This window comes from Cheilinus undulatus, linkage group 9 (assembly GCF_018320785.1).
Source record: "Cheilinus undulatus linkage group 9, ASM1832078v1, whole genome shotgun sequence".
NCBI classification, from domain to species: domain Eukaryota; kingdom Metazoa; phylum Chordata; class Actinopteri; order Labriformes; family Labridae; genus Cheilinus; species Cheilinus undulatus.
Genome location: NC_054873.1, coordinates 10995349 through 11018280, shown reverse-complemented (window position 1 = coordinate 11018280; position 22932 = coordinate 10995349). Strand labels below are relative to the sequence as shown.

At 39.7% G+C, this 22932-nt stretch overlaps 1 protein-coding gene across 7 annotated transcripts in view; it reads left to right on the top strand.

The window, feature by feature from the left end:
* The window catches only part of LOC121515620 (AP-3 complex subunit beta-2), an 84755-nt gene that overhangs the window by 23663 nt on the left and 38160 nt on the right, over positions 1-22932 (top strand). For all 7 annotated transcript variants that reach the window (XM_041796484.1, XM_041796483.1, XM_041796485.1 and 4 more), the window contains 7 exons: positions 13473-13548; positions 14070-14144; positions 14508-14603; positions 17642-17802; positions 18337-18403; positions 18754-18936; positions 21144-21347. In XM_041796484.1, the coding sequence (XP_041652418.1) occupies positions 13473-13548; positions 14070-14144; positions 14508-14603; positions 17642-17802; positions 18337-18403; positions 18754-18936; positions 21144-21347 (862 nt within the window). The remainder of the gene's footprint in view (positions 1-13472; positions 13549-14069; positions 14145-14507; positions 14604-17641; positions 17803-18336; positions 18404-18753; positions 18937-21143; positions 21348-22932) is intronic.

Genomic DNA, 22932 nt, shown 5'->3' with positions numbered 1-22932 from the left:
GTGTGGCTCCTCTATTGATTGCTAAAAGTGTAAACTGCCGGGCGGAGTTTCACTGTAGTCCAAGCTTTAAGAGAGTTTGAATCTAAATTTGCCAGCAGAAGAAGCTCTGATCTTTGAGATAGGAAGGGAGAAGCTACTTGGTAAGAGGAATCTGCTTTTGGTTGTTTCAGTTGGAAGTAGGTTGTTGGCAGTTTTGCTTAGGCTGAACGTGTTAGTTTCACTCTCTGCAACAATAGGTGAGGCAGTTGACGCGTGTGGCTCCTCTATTGATTGCTAAAAGTGTAAACTGCCGGGGCGGAGTTTCACTGTAGTCCAAGCTTTAAGAGAGTTTGAATCTAAATTTGCCAGCAGAACAAGCTCTGATCTTTGAGATAGGAAGGGAGAAGCTACTTGGTAAGAGGAATCTGCTTTTGGTTGTTTCAGTTGGAAGTAGGTTGTTGGCAGTTTTGCTTAGGCTGAACGTGTTAGTTTCACTCTCTCTGCAACAATAGGTGAGGCAGTTGACGCGCGTGTGGCTCCCTCTATTGATTGCTAAAAGTGTAAACTGCCGGGGCGGAGTTTCACTGTAGTCCAAGCTTTAAGAGAGTTTGAATCTAAATTTGCCAGCTGGGGCGGTTAGCGGCTGTGCACAATCAACTCAATTGTGCACATCTGTGGCATATCTCTATATAAGTACACAGACTGCGCTGAAGCGTCAGCGTAAGCGCCAGCCCTTGTGGAAGCCCAATTGTGTGAAGACCACATTGGGTAAAGACCAGCGAGTCTACCTGTGCGAGTCCACCGAGCAAGGCCACCGACAGGCAGCACTGCCTCATAACAGTCTAACGCACCCCAGCAGTCTAACGCAACATGTGCAACCAAAAAATACAAGTCATATATGGGAACAGAAAGAAGCACAATAGTTACAGAAAACGAAACCTGCATAATCTATCCACTTTGCAGAATGCCTCTTTTCCACAACCTTTTATCACAGTTGGCCTCTGGAACTGCCAGTCTGCAGTTAACAAAGCAGAATTCATCAATTCCCTCACTAAACTGTCTAACATTCAGGTCCTAGCCCTGACAGAAACTTGTCCGTCCTGAGAACACTGTAACACCAACTGCTCCATCAGTTGATGCAGTGTTCTCTCATACACCTCGCTCTTCTGGCCGAGGAGGTGGCACAGGCATTATTCTTTCTCATAGCTGGAACTTCAGCCAGTTCAAACCCTTGGACAATAACACCTCATTTGAATATCATGCAGTACAGGTCACTGCCCCAATAAAGGCTTACATGGTTGTGGTATACCGCCACCTGGGGGTCACCTGGACAACTTTATTGTGGAACTGGACATGTTACTCTCAGACATCCCTGATGATGGCACACCATTGGTTGTCATGGGTGACATGAACATCCACTTGGATAGAGCCCAGGCTACTGATTTTATTTCACTACTGTCCTCCTTTGACTTGAAACTGGTTCAAACGCCTCCTACACACAAGGCTGGTAATACACTGGATTTGATTCTAACTCGCAATTGCTCCACGGCTAATTTGAGTGTAACACCACTTCACCTCTCTGACCACTACTTCATTCAGTTCTCACTTGGCTTACCTGAACTTCAACAATCTACTACTCAGTTAAGATCATACCGCAGAAACCTTCAGTCACTTGACCCAACACAGCTGTCTGACGAGGTCTCAGCTGCACTAGCCTCATGTAACGAGTCCTTCACACTCACTGTTAACGAGGCCACAGACACATTCTGCTCCTCACTGACCTCCTCTCTGGACAAACTCTGCCCTCTGGTGTCTAAGCCTATTCGTAATACTCCACCTTGTCCCTGGCTCACTGAGGTCATCAGAACCCAAAGGGCAGGGCTCAGAGCGGCAGAGAGAAAATGGCGTAAATCCAAACAAACCACTGACTTGAGTGCTTATCAGCAAAAACTGTCCTGTTTTACCTCTGCTCTAAAATCTGCTAAGAAGGCGTTCTATCAATCAAAGATCTGTGCTGCCACTGATGCACGCAAACTCTTCTCTGCTTTTAACTCGCTCCTCTCTCCTTCAAACCCACAACCCTCCAGTATGTTGACTCCAGACATGTTCGCCTCCTACTTCACTGACAAGGTTTCTGCCATCAGCAACCAATTCTCTGAGCCTGTCCAACTCAGTTTTCTGCCACCAGCTAGTGATGCATCACTTAGCTCATTCTCTCCACTAAGTGAGAGCGAGGTCACCAGGCTTCTGCTTGACTCTAAGCCCACAACCTGTCCCCTCGATCCGATACCATCACATCTCTTGCAGGCGATTGAGCCCACAATCAGCCCTGCTGTGAGTTGTATCATTAACTCCTCTCTGTCCGCAGGTGTTTTCCCAGCTGCTTTCAAGCAAGCGTGGTTTAGACCAATGCTCAAAAAACCCACTCTCAACCCAGCCCTGGTTGAAAATTACAGGCCGGTCTCACTTCTCCCATTCCTATCAAAAATACTGGAGCGCACAGTCTTCAACCAGCTCTCAGAACACTTGCAGAACAATGATCTACTTGATCAGAATCAGTCTGGCTTTAGGCGGGGCCACTCTACTGAAACTGCACTTTTGTCGGTAACGGAATCACTTCGCTTGGCCAGAGCAGCTGGTCAGTCCTCAGTTCTCTTACTGCTGGATCTGTCTGCTGCCTTTGACACAGTAAACCACCAAATCCTCCTCTCCACACTCTCTTCACTTGGTATCTCAGGATCTGCCCTACAGTGGTTTAAGTCCTACCTCACAGGAGATCTTTTAGAGTATCATGGAAGGGAGGAGTGTCTAAACTGCATGGCTTATCAACAGGGGTGCCTCAAGGGTCTGTGCTTGGTCCCCTACTTTTCTCAATATACACCACCTCACTTGGTGCAATCATCCGCTCCCATGGCTTTTCTTATCACTGCTATGCAGACGACACACAGCTATTCCTGTCCTTTCCACCAGATGACACAACTGTCTCAGCTCGGATCTCATCCTGCCTTGCTGATATTTCTAAATGGATGAGGGAACGTCACCTTCAGCTCAACCTGCCCAAAACTGAGCTCATTATCATCCCAGCCAGTCCCACTATTGAACCGCAGATCAGTATCCAGCTTGGATCAAATAATCTCTTGCCCACTAAGTCAGCCCGGAATCTGGGTGTCATGATTGATGACCAGCTAACCTTCAAGCTCCATGTGGCCTCGATTGCTCGGTCCTGCTTCGCCTCTACAACATCAAGAGGATCAGACCCTACTTGACAGAGCATGCTACACAACTCCTAGTACAGGCTCTTATAATATCACGTATTGACTACTGTAACTCATTACTGGCAGGCCTACCTGCATGCACAGTTATACCTCTGCAGTTGATCCAGAACGCAGCACGCCTGGTCTTCAACCAACCCAAGAGAGCTCATGTCACGCCTCTTTTAATCTCTCTACACTGGCTTCCAGTTGCAGCTCGCATTAAATTCAAAACTCTAATCATTGCTTACAAAGCAGTAACTAAAACTGCTCCTGTTTACCTGGAGTCCCTCATCCAGGTCTACACCCCTTCTCGCCCACTACGCTCAGCCAGCGAAAGGCGCCTGGTACTTCCAGCACATCATGCTCCTAAGTCACTAGCTCGACTCTTCTCCTCTGTTGTCCCTAAATGGTGGAATGAATTACCCAACTACATTCGATCTACAGACTCCCTGTCTACTTTCAAGAGAAGGCTAAAGACCCAGCTCTTCAGAGAACACTTTGCACTTAGCTAGGCAATTCTCTACTGTTGTCCCCAGTAGTAGATTGAGTCTCAGCCAGACTATTCTCCACTGCTGTCCCCAGTGGTTGAATGAGTTTCCCAACTATAGTTAGCTCGCACTGTCCTGCTCTACTTCTGGGATTTCTTTGCCCAGCTCTTTGGGAATGATCCAGCACTTGGTACTTGGTAAATAGTTGTTGTGAAGCCTAATGAATGGCAATTAGTGATCCCACATTTTCCTTGATTCATTGTTGCTGTCTAAAAACAAACAAACAAAAAAAAAAAACAAAAAAAAAAAAAAAACCAAAACAAAAAAAAAAAAAAAAAAACAAAAAAAAACAAACAAAAAAAAAAAACAAAACAAAACAAAAAAAAAAACTACATAAACAAGGTATATTTTGGTACTCTGCCTTAAACTCTACACGGCAGCACTTGCGTCCAATTGAACCTGAAGCACTTGATGGCACTTACTGATGTTGTTTCTTCTTGTCTAGATCATTGCTTGTGTTGTTCTTGCTCTCAAATGTACGTCGCTTTGGAGAAAAGCGTCTGCTAAATGACATTGTAACATTGTAACATTGTAACCTGATAACAAATGTGAATTTTATGGCTTTTAAGTAGCCCAAATGGACATCTGCTTTGAAAAGTCTTTTCTGGAAAGGCGGGGCTTATGTGGCATAGAAACCTACTGATAGGTTTCTATGTCACAAACTCTGTATGAAAGGTAGAACTTTACCGCCTCTAACCAACTTTACCGTTCAGAGACCACTCCCATCCTCTCCAGCATCGGCTCTGCCTCGGCTCTGAGAGCTCCAGCTTTAGTAACACTGGTGCTGGAGCCAATGGCCCAGAATCACCACGGTCCACCAGACTACGGTGTGCTTCAGGGGACTCTGGAGGGGGAAAATCCTCCATCTCAAAAGATCGCTCTGAGGCAGCAGTGCTGCGGGACTCACTTACTAGCAAGGGGATGTTACTGTCACTCCCGCCTCTCAGTACCAAACTGCTCACTTTCTGTGGATTCTTTAAATTACTAAAGTGGGCCGAGTTAGCTCTGAGTTGGGGGTTCACTTACACTTTAATTATGCAAATTCATGACCTCTTAGCCTTTATAGTATCTAAAAAGATGAGTTATAAAAGAATTCAACCCCATACAGTAGGCCCCAATAAATATGGGTTATTACTATAAAATTGGTTGTTTGAATTGTACTGTAATCATGTTTATGCTGTAAAAATAGCCTTTTTTATATGGGACCTAATGGGGATTCTTTGGCTTTTGCAGCCAGTCCCAAGTGGACACTTGACAGACTGCAGTTTTTTCACCTGGGTCCCTTGGTTTTGTGAGTAAATTGTTGGCTATACTAACATTTTTTTTTAAAATCTAAGTTCATGTTTTGTGTTTAGGGCTGATTAGCAAATGTAATTATTTCAGGACTCTAAAGGAGATGATGGAATCGGAAGATATCAGAAAATCTATTATTAACATGTGATAGCTCAGTGGTTTATATCATTGACTGGGGTATGGGAGATTGGGGGTTAAGTCCCAGTCAGAGCATGAGTGTCCAGTATGGGTCCTTGAGCAAGATCCTTAACGTCAGGAACACCTGTCCCAGATGTAAGTCGCTTTGGATAAAAGCGTCCGCTAAATGACATTGTAACATACAGATATACAACTCAAAAACACAGTTTTGTTCTGTGAGCAGACCATGGCAGTGGACAAAAACGTGTTTATGTAAAGATATAAAAAGAGCAAGGGATATTAAAGTTGAATCAGTGAAAGAGCTGATTTTGTTCTGCAAATGCTAGGGGAAGGTACTTCAACACTTAATTTCTGCTACACAGCTGCATGCAGCGAGACACAAGAGCTGTTGATGAAAACAAAGATAAACATGACCCATGTCAAATAGCAATCACATTTGCATATTTGCATTGCCGTGGTGTATGCTGCTAATAGAGCTGGATGTTTATAACGTTATAGGTTTTCTTTTTCTTAGCTTTTTGATATCTTTCCATTATCTCATGAACTTTTCTAGTAACTTCTAGGAAAGTAGATAGAGACAGATAGATAGATACCTTTTCAATCACAAGGGATATTCTGGATATTTTGGACACACATTTGTATGCCCTTCATAGTTGTATTGCAGGGCATGCACATCTTATGTGCAGCACTTAGTGCCTTTTTTTTCCTAGGATGGTGAAGGCATGACCCATCTTCCTCTGCTTCTAATTGGCCAGCACTTGTTTATTTTGCTGTCTAGATAGGTTGGTCATACTTAACATTCTCAAGCAATCCAGTCAGGGATCTGGTGCCACTGCTTTCTATCAGCTTGATCCCTTATTATTTCACAATGATCCTAACTACTGGAAGTCAAGCAGCAGAAGTTGACTGCCAATATGCAAATACAAAAGGCCTATTTTTAGATGTACCAAATATGCAAGAGTTGTCTTTAACACAGGGCATTTTTTCCTGGCTGGATGTGTCTCTAACAGATTAATAGTATACCCACAATCCTGCAGTCATGACTTCACCACTGCTTACATTCTCTACATTTGTCCAGGGATGATCAGGAGAAAAAATATAACTGTTTTAGGTGTTTTAAATTTGACTTGTGCTTTAATATTCTCTCTTTAAATTTTCAAACAAGAGAAACACTTCAGGTTTGACATCAAAGGCAGAGCAAGGAGTAGTTTTTAGACTGTAATAAAGGGACTAGTTGATAGAAATGTTCACATTTCTGGAGTCTTCTTGGAGCCACAGGCCACAACCCATCATCACAATTTCACAGGGAGAAATGAATCAGTGGGGCCTTCATTTTCTGCTGGAAATCAGCATTAGTGTAACTCATCCTCATGTCTGGGATTTCATCGCTTCAGGCGAGTTATCTTTACTTTTTTCACAAAATTAGTTTTTTGATTTGTTTTGGGACACGGCTACTGTGTGCATTAAAGAAACCAGAGTCAGTTCAACACAAGCCTCCAAAAATAATCCATCAGAAGCAGCATTTTATAGAAACTGTCAGGTTTTAATTTGACACTCTTTGATGAATTAAAGTGTTGAAGTGTGTGACAGAGTGAACTGTATTACTCATGCTATGAAATTATTAACACTTTGATGCTTGATGGAGACGAAAGAGGACATCTCTGTTAGCACACAGGAAAACTGGCACACACAGTCTTTACTCGAGTCGTGATAAATCAGTCGTGTTGCTGCAGCGGCCTCCTTACAGACCGAGTGCCTCCATTCGCTGCTGTCACAGATCCAAAGCAGATGAAATATATAGTGTCCCCCATCAGTATCCAACTCAGGCACAGGAATAAAGTCAAATGTCTCACTAAAGTTGGATCAGCTAGTTTGGAAAGCAATTTTGAAGTATTTTTAGCAATCACTGCATGTTATATAAAGAGAACAGCATTGTGAAAAAATAAAAGCAGAGAAGGGAATGGAGGAATTTAAGCATTTACACATGAATTAATCATCAAATCACTTGCAACAGAATTATGATTATAAATACCGTGAAGGTTTAACTGTGCTATAATACCTGTTTGGATACAAGTGTAACAAACTAGAAGTCCTAGGCACCCAATTTTGGGTGAATTATTATTTTCATTCACCAAACACTGCACAAACAAGCTTAAAAACTTTCTAAATAGTACAATTTGTGTAATTTAGAGAGATTGCAGGTATTTGCTTTCAATTTTCCATGGATTTGTCCCTCTGAAATGAATATTTTATGAACTTGATGGAGTTTTTAATTTTTAATTTTTGTTCTTTTTGAAACTATTGGGCGACAGAGATTGTACTATTATAGAACATATTGCTGGAACTATAACCAAAATTTTGTGAAGTTTGATTATTTCATGTTTATTTATTAAGATTTATGTTCTGTTTGGGGGAGATCCATAATTATTGAGTGTGATATGGCTTATTGTTTAGAGTATTTGAGTGTTGATTGATGCCTTTACTTTGATAGATTCTGTAGTTTTGGCACCAGGTGATTTGTATATTATAGGCAGGATGCTTTTGCATGCATTGATGCTTTTATTTTCATAGATTCTGTAGTTTTCAGCATCAGGTGATGTGTATATGATGGGCAGGATGAGCAGGCACTGGTTCAGGGGAATGGTTTCTTTTTAGCAGGAAGGCATGAGTCTGGAGAACACCGTTTTTTGTAGGATTTTTTTGTATAAAGTGTATTATATCATATCGTATGGTAAATAGACACTAAAGAAACTTTATGTTTTGCATGGACATTGACAGTGTTCTGCCCTGGATAAGATCTACTACCCCTGAGCCAAAGTGATCGATTTGATTTTGAGTTTTGTTTTTGTTAATTGCCAAGAGCAAGAGAAAAAGGAATCAGTGAGAATCACAGATGAAACTTCAGTACATTATTGTTGGAATTGTCTCAGTGAAATCTTCACAATGCCCAGTTTGCTTGCTGGTTTAATCGAAGACATGCTAGGTAGCAAATGATTACAAGTAGATGAAATGAAAAAACCCTTTACACACAACATTAAAAAGTTAGCCTACCCTCCTCTTTGTTTTTTTCTGACGTGTCTACATGAAGTTAGTTGCAAGAAAAATATTCCTGTTTTTCACCTTCTCTTAACCCTATAGACCCCAGCGTAGCGCCATCGCTACGATCACCATATCCATTTTTGATTGGTGGTAGATTTGAAACCAGATAAGATAGATCGATCATTCTTTTTGCATATAAATCTGGGGAGTTACACCAACATTTCACACATTCACCATGTTTCAGAGCGCTTTTTCGTTACAGCGATGGATTTGTAAAAATACACAATAAAGCGCACCTAACAAAAATCTTTATAAACGAGACCACAGGTATTTGCAACACTCCCTATGTTGAAATGAACGTCATCACATTATGGGCATGACCTGTCACATGATTCTTATGTGTCCCTACACGATAGCCCCCCCCCCCCAACAACAGGAAGTGGCGTATTTTCCTGGGAGTTGTAGTTTTACACCAAAGAACTTAGCCTGCACACATACTCGCCCTCGCTCTCGTTTCACCCCTACTTTTTTACAAAAACACTCGGACACACAACCCACACACACCAGACATCTATCACACACACCTTGGACATACTTACACACATATGTAGTTATGGAGCCACAAAAACACGGTACAGCTGGCGTGAAGCTTTCGAACAAATAACAGCGTCAGATGAAGAGTCCAACTACTCATCTGGTTCGGTTTTTTTTACAGGTTACAAAATTGACTACATCTCTAAAAGCAAGTTATATCAGACTCCAAATAAATTTCCTGTGGTTCCAAAGGATATTGTGCAACTTTTTCACATTTACAAATTAGAGGGATACAGCTGTGCAATTTCTGTATTTTGAAAAATATGTGAAAAAAACAACAACAATTTTCTTTTTTTCTTTTTCCTTTTTTTTTGGTTTATTGCACTTTTAGTCAATTTATTGTAGTTATTCAGACATAAGTCAATACATATTATTAAAAGTTGAGATTTAAGGATTATATTGATGTAAAACAAATAAAATGCTCCCAAAAATTGCACTTAAGTATGTAAAAATTTATAAATATATATCCTGGCGGACTTGCACAATGGTAGGTTTTAAAGGGTTAAACAATGTTTGCATTTTCATCTGATAAACATCCACATCAGAAGACAAAAAGGCAAAATACTTAATCTCCTTCATCGTCAGCCTTTGTTTACCGTCTTGCATCTAGCACGCTAAGTCAAGTTTGATCACAATGGTCTTTATAGGCACACAGTGTGCAGGGGGATGAAATAAGTCATGAGTTATGTATAACTAGGTGCAAGGCTGATATGACTGGAAAGCAGCAGGTGTAGCTGCTCATCAGGAGACTCAAGGCCAGCCTCAACTCTACCTCCATCTGTTTCAAGGCTGACTGAGAGTTAATTTGAGACGTTTTCAATATGGCAGCCACTCTGGATTAGCTTCCAAGCCTTCTTTGGTGACTAGAGCTTAACACTATTTTAGACTTTGTCAAATATTTTCTCCAGTCTATGAGTTTAACCCATGGTCCTAAAAACTGGTAAGTTGGTTGTGGGCTTTTGCAGCACTTGAGCTCGATAAATAAACCAATGTGACAAACACAAATATTGGTGTAGGAGAGCAGCTAGTGCCTGGGCTGCACTTGAAGGGGTCATGAATCAGGATCCTGTAGTTTCAGGAGATCTCTGTGTGTCTGCAGCTCAGCTCCACAGACCTTCAGTCCCTCGTGGAGAAAAAAAACCAGTCATTCTCCAGGAAGGCAGGAAATCACTTTCATTTGATTGCATCCTTTGTTGCCTTGGAAACTGGTCAGAGGAGAATTAGCTGCTCTGCAGTTATTTAATCACTCCACCCACCTTTAATCAAACCCCACCCCTCGATTCCCACACCTTTAATGACAACACCTTTAATCTCTTTTCATGTGTGGATACTTCCTGTCTGTTAGTTTTGAGTTTGAGCACACCAACACCACCAGGGACCCCTCACGTAGAGGTGACAGTTGTTTTAACAGGTTAGGTAGTGATGTTGTATCATTATAAAATACATTTTTTGAGAAGAGGATACTTAAACATATTTACAAATGTTGTTTCTTTGAATGTTTGTATTTCCCCATGTCTGTTTTTGAACAATACATTCTCATTGGAAAAAATAGACAAAACAATAAGATAAATTTAATGTTTAAATAAGCCTATAGTGGCTAGGTGTATGTCATTTTTCTCACAACAACAGGCCTAATTTCAGTCCCTGAAGATAGAATCGGTTTGTTGATAATTTATTGTTATGATCAAACCATATACAATACGAAACGCTCTTATCAAAAATGAAAAATAACACCTTTTATTTCAACTCAGATCTGGTAAGGTCTATGGCAGTGTTTGTCAACAGGGTTTGGGACCCAAAAAATTAAAATATGGTGAAAAGGTTAATTTTTTCCTGTTATTTCATTCACAAAGTGAAACTTCTGTAAATTCTAGATTTATCTCATACAAAGTTTTTTTAAAGATTTTTTTCTGTTTTTATGTTGCTGGTTATGGCTTACAGCTCACAAAAGTTAAAAATTCAGTAGCTCAAAATATTAAACTATGTTCAAAACATCAGTCCATAAAACAGTGTTCATAATACAGAAATTTTGACAGTCTGGAAATGTATGCCCATTTATGCTCTCAGTTATTGTTGTAGCTCTTTTTGCATAAATTACTTCGTATATGCGACGTGGTATGAGTCCAATCAGTCCGTGGCACTGCCACTGCATCTTCTTGACATTTCCGTGGAGATTCTCTGTGGGGATCAGGCCAGACCATTTGGCAGGCTGATCAAACACAGTAATATCATGCTCAGCAAACCAGTTTCTGGTAGTTTTGGCTTCACTGTGGGCAGGTTCTAAGTCCTGCTTGAAAAGGAAATCAGAAAAGTGGATGGCAGACAGCGTTCTGTACTGACATCATTTATGAACATGTTGTCCTTTCTCTTTGTTCAATCCCTCTTTTAGTCCAAACAGCACCATTGAACATGAGTGATTTAAAACAATTAAAGCTTTTCATGAAATGTAGTAAATGTGGAGGCACTTTGATGTAATCATTGTTTACTTAGTTAAAGAGAAAACAACACACTCCTAATGTTTGTAAGAAATTGACATTGATCAGCGTTTCAACCTTCAGTAGGGCTGGTGTCTTTATCTTGGCAGCTGAAGCAGTGATCCTGTCTGCTCTGATCTACTGCCTCTGACTAACCGTTGCTGTCTGCAGGTTTTGGTTGAAGCTGTCTGCGTTGTTTATGTGTGTGTTTATACTGCAGCTGGGTGGGGATTTAAGCTTAAATCCACAGTCGCACATAGATCCTGCTTCTCATGCATGAAGTGCCTGGTGTGTTCTTAATCTCTCTGAAAGAGAGCGAGCTAATGTGGCTGCAGACTTACATGTTAGATGGGCTGCTCTAGCTTGTTTGTTTATAAACACAGAAATAGAACAAAAGACAGTAGTTAGTGGGTGATGCCTTTTTTACAGATATGACGACAACACTTTGCTTGCCAACAAAAGTGAGTTTTTGTGGAAATTCCCAATACTTTTTCAACATTAAATGTTTTAAAGACATTGCAATCTCCTAATTAATGATATCAAATAGCACCAAAAATTCAAAAAGCAGCATCTATTTTACTGTATCTAACATAGGTTCAGGAGAGACGCTGATCCATCAAGAATTGCAAGGAAAGTTGCACACACCAGTGTAGTAACATTGGATCTGGTGCACTATTGTTGCCAATGTTTTTCTGCAATTTGGATCGGAAAGTGCAGCTCTGTTTCCACTTCCTGTTGGCTGCAGTGGGTGCACAGTCTGTCTTCTTCAGGGATCCAGCTGTGTCTTTGACATCCTATTTTTTTCTTATTGAGGTTGTGCTCACTGAGTCTGTTAAATAGTCAAACATTTCCTCAGCCATGGATCAGTCACAGTGCTTACGTAGTTTGCGACTGCGCATTCCCTGTTAAGGGACAAAAAGCATTTCAGTTTGCCTTGTTTCAGTATCTTCAAGGGCAGTGTCTCAAAGTTGGGGTCTTAGGTGTTTACTCGGGGATGATAGAGGGGTTGTGGAAACTTGAAGGGAAGAGGGGGAATGGATTACCCATTTTGATCATTTTTGCCACTTTTAAACCAAGTTTTCCCACTTCTTGCCCATTTTGCCACTCTTTAATACCTTTTGGCCACTTGCCTGCTAATTATTGCCCTGTGTGCCACTTTTTAACCCCTTTTCACTACTTTGCCAAGCTATTTTTTAGTTAGTTTTTTGAACTCACTGCCCCTTTATGCCTGTGCAACCCAAGTTTTGCAATTCTTTAATCCCTTTTTACCACTTTTCCTTCATGTTTTATCCCCTTTTTGCCACTTGTTTATCCATTTTTGCCACTTTTCAACTATTTTGCCATTTTTAAAAGCCCTTTTCATTATTGTGTTTGTACCATTTTTGCCACTTTTAACCCGTTTTTGATACTTTTTGCCCCTTTTTTCCTCTTTACCAATTTATGCCACATTTAACCTCTTTTCACCACTTTTCCAGCCAATTTTTATCCCTTTGTGCCACCCCACTGTCTAACCCTTTCACCTCTGGCCATTTTTGCAACATTTCCACCAGTCTTAACCTATTTTTGGAAATATATATTTTTTAAATTTACTTATAATGGCTGACAAGTGAATTTCTGTAAAAACAAATCAAATGTTTAGTCATTTTAAAACTTTTTCAAGATTAAATGTTATTGTATTGATTTTGGACTGGGTTTAACAGCTACAGACATTTAAAGCCAACATCATCTTTTCCTCCTTTTCTGAATTTAATGATCTTCTGGGGCCGGATAGGAAGCTTTGGGGGGCCTGATATGGCCCTTGGGCCTCCAGTTGATGATCAGTGCTCTAGACGGTCCATGGAATGGGGAAATTTAGAAACCCCTGTTCTAGGGATTATGTCATTTTCTTATTATCACACTTAATGTACTGCACTTTGAAGGTTTCCATATTTTCTAGGCTTCCTAGGAGTTCCCACTTCAAAGAGAATAATTTCTGGGTCACACTTGCAGACTTTGATACATATAGAGGGTTGAATAGAGTTGTATAACAGGTCTGAATTTCTTGTTTGAAGTCTCTGTAATCAGGATTGTTTAGTTGTTTACAGCACTGCTAAGAAAAAGGCTGAGAAAACTTGGCATGCCATGAGCTAATTCAGAGCATTTTCCTCCCTCAGACACGACGACTTGAAGGAGATGCTGGACAGCAACAAAGACTCCCTGAAGCTGGAGGCAATGAAGCGGATCGTAGCTGTGAGTATGAATTATGTTTACTTTGGGATTTCACTGATCAGCAGGTGCAGCTGCACGTTGAACAGAAGACAAAGGCACGCAAAGCTTTGAGGAAGCAGTGCCATGAGTGCAAGATGACATGAAGCATTTTTAATTAGTTGAGGAAACTGTAAAGCTCCCACGCTTATTCTTTACACTGAGTGTTTGTAACAGTCTTTCATGGGAGAGCTTATGTGAAGTATGACTGTAGTGGAGTTAAGATCCTGGAAGTGAAAAACGGAAGCTGCTCAGTCATCTGCTAAATATTCATAATCTGTGTGGGATTTTTCCTTCTGAAGCTCCACACCCAACTCCTCATTCATCTTCCCTGCAGGACAGAAGAGATAAAAGGGATGGAAAGGCATGAAAAGAGAGAATAGAAGATTAAAAAAACTTTCCCCGTCTGTTACAAATGATGCAAACTCTTATAAAAATGTCACCTTGTTGAATCCTTGTCTGTGTTTTTTTCTTTTTCTTTTTTTGTGCATGTGTGTTCAATGCAGATGATCGCCCGGGGTAAAAATGCATCAGATCTCTTCCCCGCTGTGGTGAAAAATGTGGCGTGTAAAAACATTGAGGTTTGTGATGAACTCCAGCTTCATGTTGCTTCATGTATAATTTGCTCCCTTCCCTCAGCTAGCATACTTTTATGCAGAAAATAGTTTCCTTCTGGGTTGGAGCTTTTGAATGTTTTATTTTTTATTTTGCTTGCTTGTAATTTATGCATAATCTTATCATGCTTTAAAAAGCCCAGAGGGGTTTGGCTTTATCTCACCTGAGAAAAATTGCAATTTTCCTCTCTTCATTTTGAGTTTTTAATCACATCCCTTCATCTCTTCTGTTCAGATTTCAGTGAAAATAATTGTGCTACTCTACCTAATTTGAATAAAATCTGTTTTAAGAAGATGCGTTATTTTTCGTCCTGCTGCTTCCCCCGACAGGTGAAGAAGCTGGTTTATGTCTACCTGGTGCGCTATGCTGAGGAGCAGCAGGATCTGGCTCTGCTCTCCATTTCTACATTTCAGCGAGGGTTAAAGGTACAGCAGTCTTCATACACAATAATTATGCCAGATATCAACTCTGTTTACTAATACAAGGTCAAAAGTAGATAAAAATCAACAGTATTTTTTTGTGATACTAGCAATCTGTCTCTATGAATACAAATGTAGAACTCACTAATTAGATTTGGATTGAAATATTTCTACAGCTGTTAAGTAGGCTGCTGTCAAATGTTGTTCACACATTCATGGTTCCCAAACAAAAGATTATGACAAATTTTAGAGGCTGCAGCTAGTGGAGTGTGCATTTGGAGTCCAATTACGTCACAGCAAAGCGTCAAAGGCTGCCCCGTTTCAAAGGCTCCTTCAAATGTGGCAGAGAAATGCAGCCTTCTTACTCAGGGAATCCACCATGGCCCAACATATCCCAAGGTTCAATGCCACTTTTATGTTTGCAAAATTGTATTTCCAAGCACAGTCTGACATTATAATTACAGATTGACATACAGCAAGCATAAGCACAGACTAAACATGTGTTAATAAACAAAACACATCAAGACAGAGGTAAAAGTTAATAAATAGAGACCAAAAGATCAAAAGTCACATCAGGGATTAAGATATTTGTCTATAGCTTTGTAAATCACAAGAACTTGTCTACTTTGAGCAGACTTTGTGTTCTCTCAGTTTGTTAGATCTGTTATGAAGATTACAAACTGTAGTCTGCTCTTTATAAATCTACATTAGGGTTGATTGCTTGGGTATTTCAAATCAGATCGTTATGCTGCAGCTGCTAAGGTTGTAAAGCAACAGGCGCAGTGCTTAGGGAACTAAGGATATATAACTTTAGTTATTTTTGGATGCATTTTTTTGGATTTGTAATCCAAATCTTTTTCACTAACACTTTAAAGGTTACTCAAAAGACTGAAATGACACCTGTTATTCACATGACGGAGGCTTTGTGAACATATATGGATGTTGTCATTAAGTGTCATTCGGTCAGTTCTGTTACCTCTACTGCAAAGTTGAAATAGTTTGATCTCTTTCTGCCTCTTTGTACAGAAAGGTAAGGCCGTAGCCAGCTGTCTTAGCCTTGCTTAAAGACTGGAAATAGTAGGAGAGAATGAGGTAGGATGCAGTTTTTTACTTATTTTGCTCTCCAGGAAAGGAAAAAAAGAACTGCAGGGCAACCAGACAGAGTGCAAGGTACACTGAAAACTTCCATTCTTGATTTGGGATGTCTAATGGTGTGGGGGTGTGATTAGAAGTGGGGATGCTCTTAATTTTTGCATTAAAAGTAACATAATTGGCTGAATAACACTGAATGACAACTTTCATAATCATTCCTAAAGCCTCGGACATGTGAACAATAGGTATCATGTCATGATTATAACAATGTCATGTCTGTCTTATGCATACCCCTTCAAATTAAGGGTTTACAGAAGGGGGCAAAATGGTCTTTGCGTTGCATAGAAAAAAGCAGTGTCAGTTCTTTTGGGGCTATTTCAGCCCTTGAATAAGGAAAAAACACTGGGTTTCTCGACTTCTAACAGAGCCCTTGACATCTTTAGGTTTGCATGAGCTTGTGCATCAGAGTGCTATGCTAAGCTGAAGAGAGAGTTCAACTTTTCAATTTAGTCTCTATATTATATGGCCATGAGTACAAGTTTTTGGCTTTATTTATTAGGCAATATGGTTGATATCTACTTAATCCAGTTTCAGTGTGAAGGAGAGAGAGAGACAGTGAGCTGCAGCTGCTTTACAGTCCATTTAAATAACTTTGATGAATAAGAAGAAATGCAAAAAATTGAGTCTATACAAAAAAAGTAATGACAGACTTAAGGTTTTGGAGTCACTGTGCAAATATGATTAACACTACATGAGATCATATTTCTTCTTTGAAGGCTGTAGCCTTCAAACTGAGACACACTTAGAGGTTCATTCCCAAATTAATACACCCCTTATGTCAACCACTTAGCTCTACTCCCTACACTTTGCATGTTAGCATCTCGGGGTAGGATGTCCTGATTCTTGTTGGAGTGGAGGGTTAGGGTGAAATGCTACATGTCCCTTCAAGCAGAGATTTTGCACACTCCGAGTTGAGTGTTAAGGGAAATCTCCCTGTTTGCTTTGTGAATCACTGGCAATATTTTAAGTTTTTTGGAACAATCTTACATAATAGTTGAGTGTTTTTTCAATGCACTATGGCCCTATTGATTTTATAACAAGCATTTAAAAAAGGTACTTTTAGTAAAAATGCCTAGTGTTGTCGCATTGTCACATCTGTTTCCTTAAAATCTGTTGACAACTACTGATGATGTATCAGAAATTTGAAGGGTCGACCCATCTTGTCATGGAATATTCCACCACTACCCCTTGCAACCCTGTTTCAAGAGGTAAGGGGCACTGAAAATCGAGGATTATTGGTAAAAATCAGAACTGAGTCACACTTTTAGACTGTATAAATGGGGATATATACAGCTTGATGTCTTCCAGTGGGTTTGTGACATACTGTTTTGGGGCCTGGAGTTTGGTGCTTTGACAGTTATCTTGTTTTTTTGAAATTGGCAATTGAGGAAATAAACTCATCAGGAAAATGTTTACTAATGAGATAAAGCATCATAATCAAATTTGAGTACCAGTAACCTCAAAGTGAGCCAGACTCATGTTGAATGGCCATCTGCTGAGGAAGTGTTTGGGGAGAGACAGAAAGAAAGAGGTGGATAGACACAAACAAGCAGAGCAAAAACAATGAAATGTAAATAATAATAACAATAAAAGAAATTTAAATGAAGAAAAAAGACTGATGACTGGTAGCCAAATGAGATCAAAGTACATGTAACAACTTAAAGGAATGCCAGGTGCTCTTTAAAAACTGGAAAAGTTTAAAACATGTAAATGTAAAAATATGGAAGCATGATAAAGACCTTTCAAATATTTCCTTCCTGATCATTTGGATTTCTCATGCTTGTAACACCTGATTTCTCCCCTTTAAGAGTGTATTACCATAGCTGTTGTTTCATTCACTTTTTTGGATAATCCTGGCTGACATACGCTCATGAAGTTCTTGTTCTTTGCAGGATCCAAACCAGCTGATCAGAGCCAGCGCTTTGCGAGTTCTTTCCAGCATCAGAGTCACAATCATCGTCCCCATAATGATGTTGGCCATCAAAGAGGCGGCGTCTGACATGTCTCCATACGTCAGGAAGACAGCGGCTCATGCCATCCCTAAACTCTACAGGTAACCCACCAAGACTTTCTTAGTTATAAAATCATGACTATACTACCCTGTTTAGAGAGAACTGCACAGAGTATTGGTGTAAAGAAAGACCTGTTCACTTGGACATCAAGTGATGATATATTTTGTGTGTAGAGTAATGACAAGAGTAAATTTAGCCAGTGGAATAAGGGTTAGAAATATAATTTTGGGTGTCAGTGAAAATAGCCTTCCCCTTAGTGATATATCCACTCGTACTGAACCTTTTATAACAATGATAAAAGTAGCAACAATAATGTAAACATTTAAAATAGCAAGTTCTCATCTCAAGCTTAAGAACCCCTTGGCCAACATCAGATATTATGACTTTATGCTGTCATGAAATTTCAGCACTTTTTTGACATTAGAGGATCCATCTGTCAGAAATCCTCCTCTGCCCTGGCTGGGAAAAACCCTCAAACTTGAAACCCTAATCCTTCTAAGAGTAACTGATTGCATAGTCTAACTTTCTCCAATATTGTTTCATGCATATACAAGATTTCTTCTCTCTGCTTTCAGTTTGGATCCAGAACAGAAAGACCAGCTGATTGAAGTCATAGAGAAGCTCCTCGCTGACAAAACCACGGTGGGTATTCACAATACTGATCAAATATTTCTCCACAGGGCTTTTTCCTTCCAAGTAATTCAAATAAAAGTTTGAAAAACCTTCAGAGAATGCAAAATGCCAGTCTCTATTCACAGCACCTAATTGAATTCTGTGCCTCAGTTGTTTTAAGCCTTATCAGTTGTTTAACCAGCCTTCTTCCCCTGGTTCACATTTCAGGTTTTTGTGTTCATTCAAGTTTCTTATTCAGCTCAGGATATAATTGCATGAGCAGTGTTTGTGCTCCAGTAATCCTTAGCAGCATCACATACTCTCCTGAAATTTCAGAAATTTATCCCAACACCTCCACCTGTTGTGTGTTTGTGCTGCAGTTGGTGGCGGGAAGCGTTGTCATGGCTTTTGAGGAGGTTTGTCCAGAGCGCATTGACCTGATCCACAAGAACTACAGGAAGCTATGTAACTTGCTGATCGACGTGGAGGAGTGGGGTCAGGTTGTCATTATCAACATGCTGACGCGTTACGCCAGGACTCAGTTCTTAAACCCGAACATTAATGTGAGTATGATAAACAGTCTTTGTCTAAGGAGCAAACTTCAGCTCCCTGGATCAATCATATTAGCTTGTTTTTCTTTTGCTATCTTGTGTCTATGGCCAAATCACAGCTGTTCTGATATTCAGTAAAACATGACTTCCTCTTGTTTGATACTAAGGGCAGAAGTTCAGTCCCCATCTTCTGCAGTTAAATGTTGATGTGTCCTTGGACAAGACACTTAACCCCAAGTTGCTCCCACTGCTGCGGTAGTAGCGTGTGAATGTGTATGAATGCAATTAGTTCATACAGAATGACACTCTGTATAGCAGCCTTTGTCAACAGTGTGTAAATGTGGAGTCCTTTAACTGTCCCTTTATTGAGCCCAAACTATGTAGTGCTCATCTGCTACTTCCCATTTAAAAAATTAAAATAACCCTGCAAATTGAGTGACTTGTATTTATATTTAACTTATTTAATGCTTCTCCAAACTTGGCCTCAGTGAAAGAATTAAGGCAAAGATATTTTTTAGATATGACAGTTATTTAAAAACTTACAAAATAATATAAATGCCTTATGCTAATAATGTTAACAAACACTAGCTGTCCTTGTGCCGCACAATAACTAAGTGCTTGTTTTGCAAAAACAGATTATACATTCTGATCTGTTTTACTAGATTAACCTAAAGTTGTAAGTTTGCATTCAAAGTTAACACATACAGAATAGGTATGTCTAAATTCACATATTATAAGGTTTGATTACTGGTTTTATTACAAATAATGCAAAAATGTTTGGAGTAAAATAAAAGACACTCCTGGACTCTGTACATAAATTCTTTTCAAATCAGGAGAACCAGAGATTTGTTTGCTGTTTTAAATTTACTGTACATAAAACTCAAAAAGTTTTAAAAAGGAGATCTGTTTATATTTTTGGGTTAATGTCTAGAATGAAGCCAATCTAAATTTAAAAGTTCCTAATTCACTTTTTTAAAGAGCATGGTTTGTAAATCGATTTTTAGGCTTAAAAGTATAACTGGTACAGTATAGAGAATTCACAAGAAAATATTCATGGCCTAGGGTACCGTCCTGGTGCGTGGTAAGGTTGCCATGAGCCCCTGGTTGTGCTGTGGATGTGACAAGGACCTGAAAACTGCTGGTAGTCTCCAGGCATAAAAAGGCCTGGATAAAAGAGATGCCTTTGAGCTTGACCTTGGCTGTCAATTGACATGTATCGAGCTTAACTCTAGCTGCCTCCCTGCTTCAAGCCCAGTATTTTGGCACATCGGGCCCTGTGATGTTTCCTTAGCACTCTAGATGCCTAAAACTTATGTGTTTGACTGTGTAAGTATTCTTTGTGATTTTATGTATTATCCACTGGTTTATGTAAGGATATGATAAGGATATTTTGAGATAATCTAACTAAGGTTTTAACCATGATGAAGTATCCAAACTGAGGTCACAATTTTACCTAGATGCACTGGAAAGGTTTGGCTTTGACAAAAGTTTGTCTTCTTGGAAGTAGCTATCATTTGCTGTGAGAAGGAGCTCTCTGATTGGTGGGTTGTTGGACCAATCATAGAGCCAACAAAAGGTCGATTGCACCCATTATCAGCAACTTTTATCCTCCACGTTAGACTAAATGTGCTGTTTTTATACAGGCTGCATCCCACAAAAGAAAATACTCTTTAATTCTAAATGACTTGTTTTTATGTTACAACAGCTCATTTGCATAAGAATGGGATTTGTGAGATTACAAACAACAATAGTTTACAGGTGAATTTGTTGCAGGATGAGGTTTTGGATTTATTTGGATTAATTATTTTTCTCCCGTCCTGCTATTGTGACCACAGGGAGGCACAAATTGAAGTTGTCCTGTCATTATTTTTCTCTTTACAGTGTCCAACTCAGTGATTTCTTTTCTCTCTTTTTTTTTTTTTAACCCTGTGAGAGTCACCTGTTGACTTCTTACAAGCTACAAGAAAGTAAACTGAGCAATTTTTCATGCTGTGTTGAATATTATTTTGTAAAGCTACCCAGTTCTTGTTGTGATAAATTGGCACAACAATTTTGCTCAGCAGGAGGTGTTATGATAATGCCCAACATGCGTATTGTTGTTGTTTCAGGAATAAATCACCATCTGGCGAGTTTTATAGTAAGATGCAACAAAACAAATTTTCTTGCAATGGGAAGTTTTTCCCCAAAAACACTGTCTCAGTCTCTCGCTCTCTCTTCAGGAGTCTCTGCTGGAGGAGGGCAGTGGCGGTGCAGGAGATAAGACCTTCTATGGCTCAGAAGAAGATGAGGACGAGGATGAGGAGGAGAAAGAAAAGAAGGCAGAGGCCAATGCCATGGCCAAGAGAAAGCCGTACGTGATGGATCCAGACCACCGGCTGCTGCTTAGGAACACCAAGCCGCTTCTGCAGAGCCGCAACGCTGCTGTGAGTGCACTGCACCATTAAATAATAGACACACCTTGCATTGCATCAGTACAACACAGCGCAGTCTTGAGACAGTTGCCATGGCAGAGATTATGCAAGTCTTATTCAAGTATTATTCCACATTAACCATCAGGCTGGTATTCCTACTGTCCTAAAGTAAAAATTAGTTTTGTTTTCTGAGTTTTTGTGGAGCTAATTTGATCGTCAACAAGATTCTTAATCTGCTCGCTCTCAAACAGAAGCAAAAGATCAGCTCCTAAATCCATTTAAGAAAAGCAACAATCCCTAAGATCTTTGAGTGATTCTCTTTGGTGAACTTGTGGTGATGGTGATCAGCTCATGATGAACCCACTGTAGTAATTGTTTATTTGCAGCAGCAGCAGGCTTGAGAGACAATATTGAGTTTATTTATTCAGAACTTCTATAAACAGATGTTCACAGAGTGTTTTGACAGACAGAGCAAAGGAAGAAAAATGTAGGGTAATAAAATAAACATCAACTGTCAGGCCAAGATGAGAGAAAAGAATTGAAAACAAATGTAAAAGGTCAACAAGAATAAATACAGCTAAAACAATTCGAGGCCTTTAAAAGATAATGAGATTATGGCACCACATCAGAGATAATTTAAAGAATAAAGAAAAAAACAGACAAAAGATGGAAAAACAGAACTAAATAACTAGAGCATCTTATTTTTATGTGTTGAATCTATGCTGTAGCTACATAGTTTCCATCAACCAATCAGTCTTTATTTGTGTAGCACCAGTTCATATCCGAAGTTATCTCAAAACGCTTTACAAAAGGGCAGGTCTTTAGTAAAGACACAGGGGCAGGAAAGATCCCTTTTTCAGAGAAGACTGGAGCATAACCAGACTGACGCTGAACAGCCAAGGAGAAATGGAGAAACAAAGAAGAGGGATATGAAAGTGAGAAAAATAGCAAAGCCACAACAATAAATCAGATACATTAATGGCTTTCCTGACTGTAAATCCATCTTAAACTTATATCCTGTATGTGACTATAACAGTAGTCAACGCATGGCTTTTCAGTCACATAAAGCTCTTTAAGTCAGACTTCGAAAAAAGATCCCTCTGAAAACTTGAAAAAAGCTTTAAAAATGATCCTTTGCAAGTCACATCAATCAGTTTGTTTCCCACACATATACTGTAGGTTTTAAATGTCAACCTTTTCCTTTTTTGTCTGTATATTTCCATCAGCTGTGTGCAAGAGAGAACTTGCAAAATTAAAGTGATAAAGTGGCTGACCTAATTCAACAAAGGTCTAACTAATTGGTGCTAGTAGCCTTACAATTGGTGAAATGGAGATCACCTGATTGCAGTGAATGTGACTCAAGTGATTGCAGTATAAAGATATCTGTGTCTGGAAGGTCCAATCACTGGTTAATCAGTATTCCTGGCTGCCACTACACCATGAAGACAAAACAACACTCTAAGCAACTCAGAGGAAAGGTCATTGAAAAGTATAAGTCATGGAAGGAAAATGCCACGTGTGTAAATCTTGCACATCACCACAAACACATCATTTTTACTGTGAAGCAAAGTGGCAGCAGCATCATGCTGTTGGGATG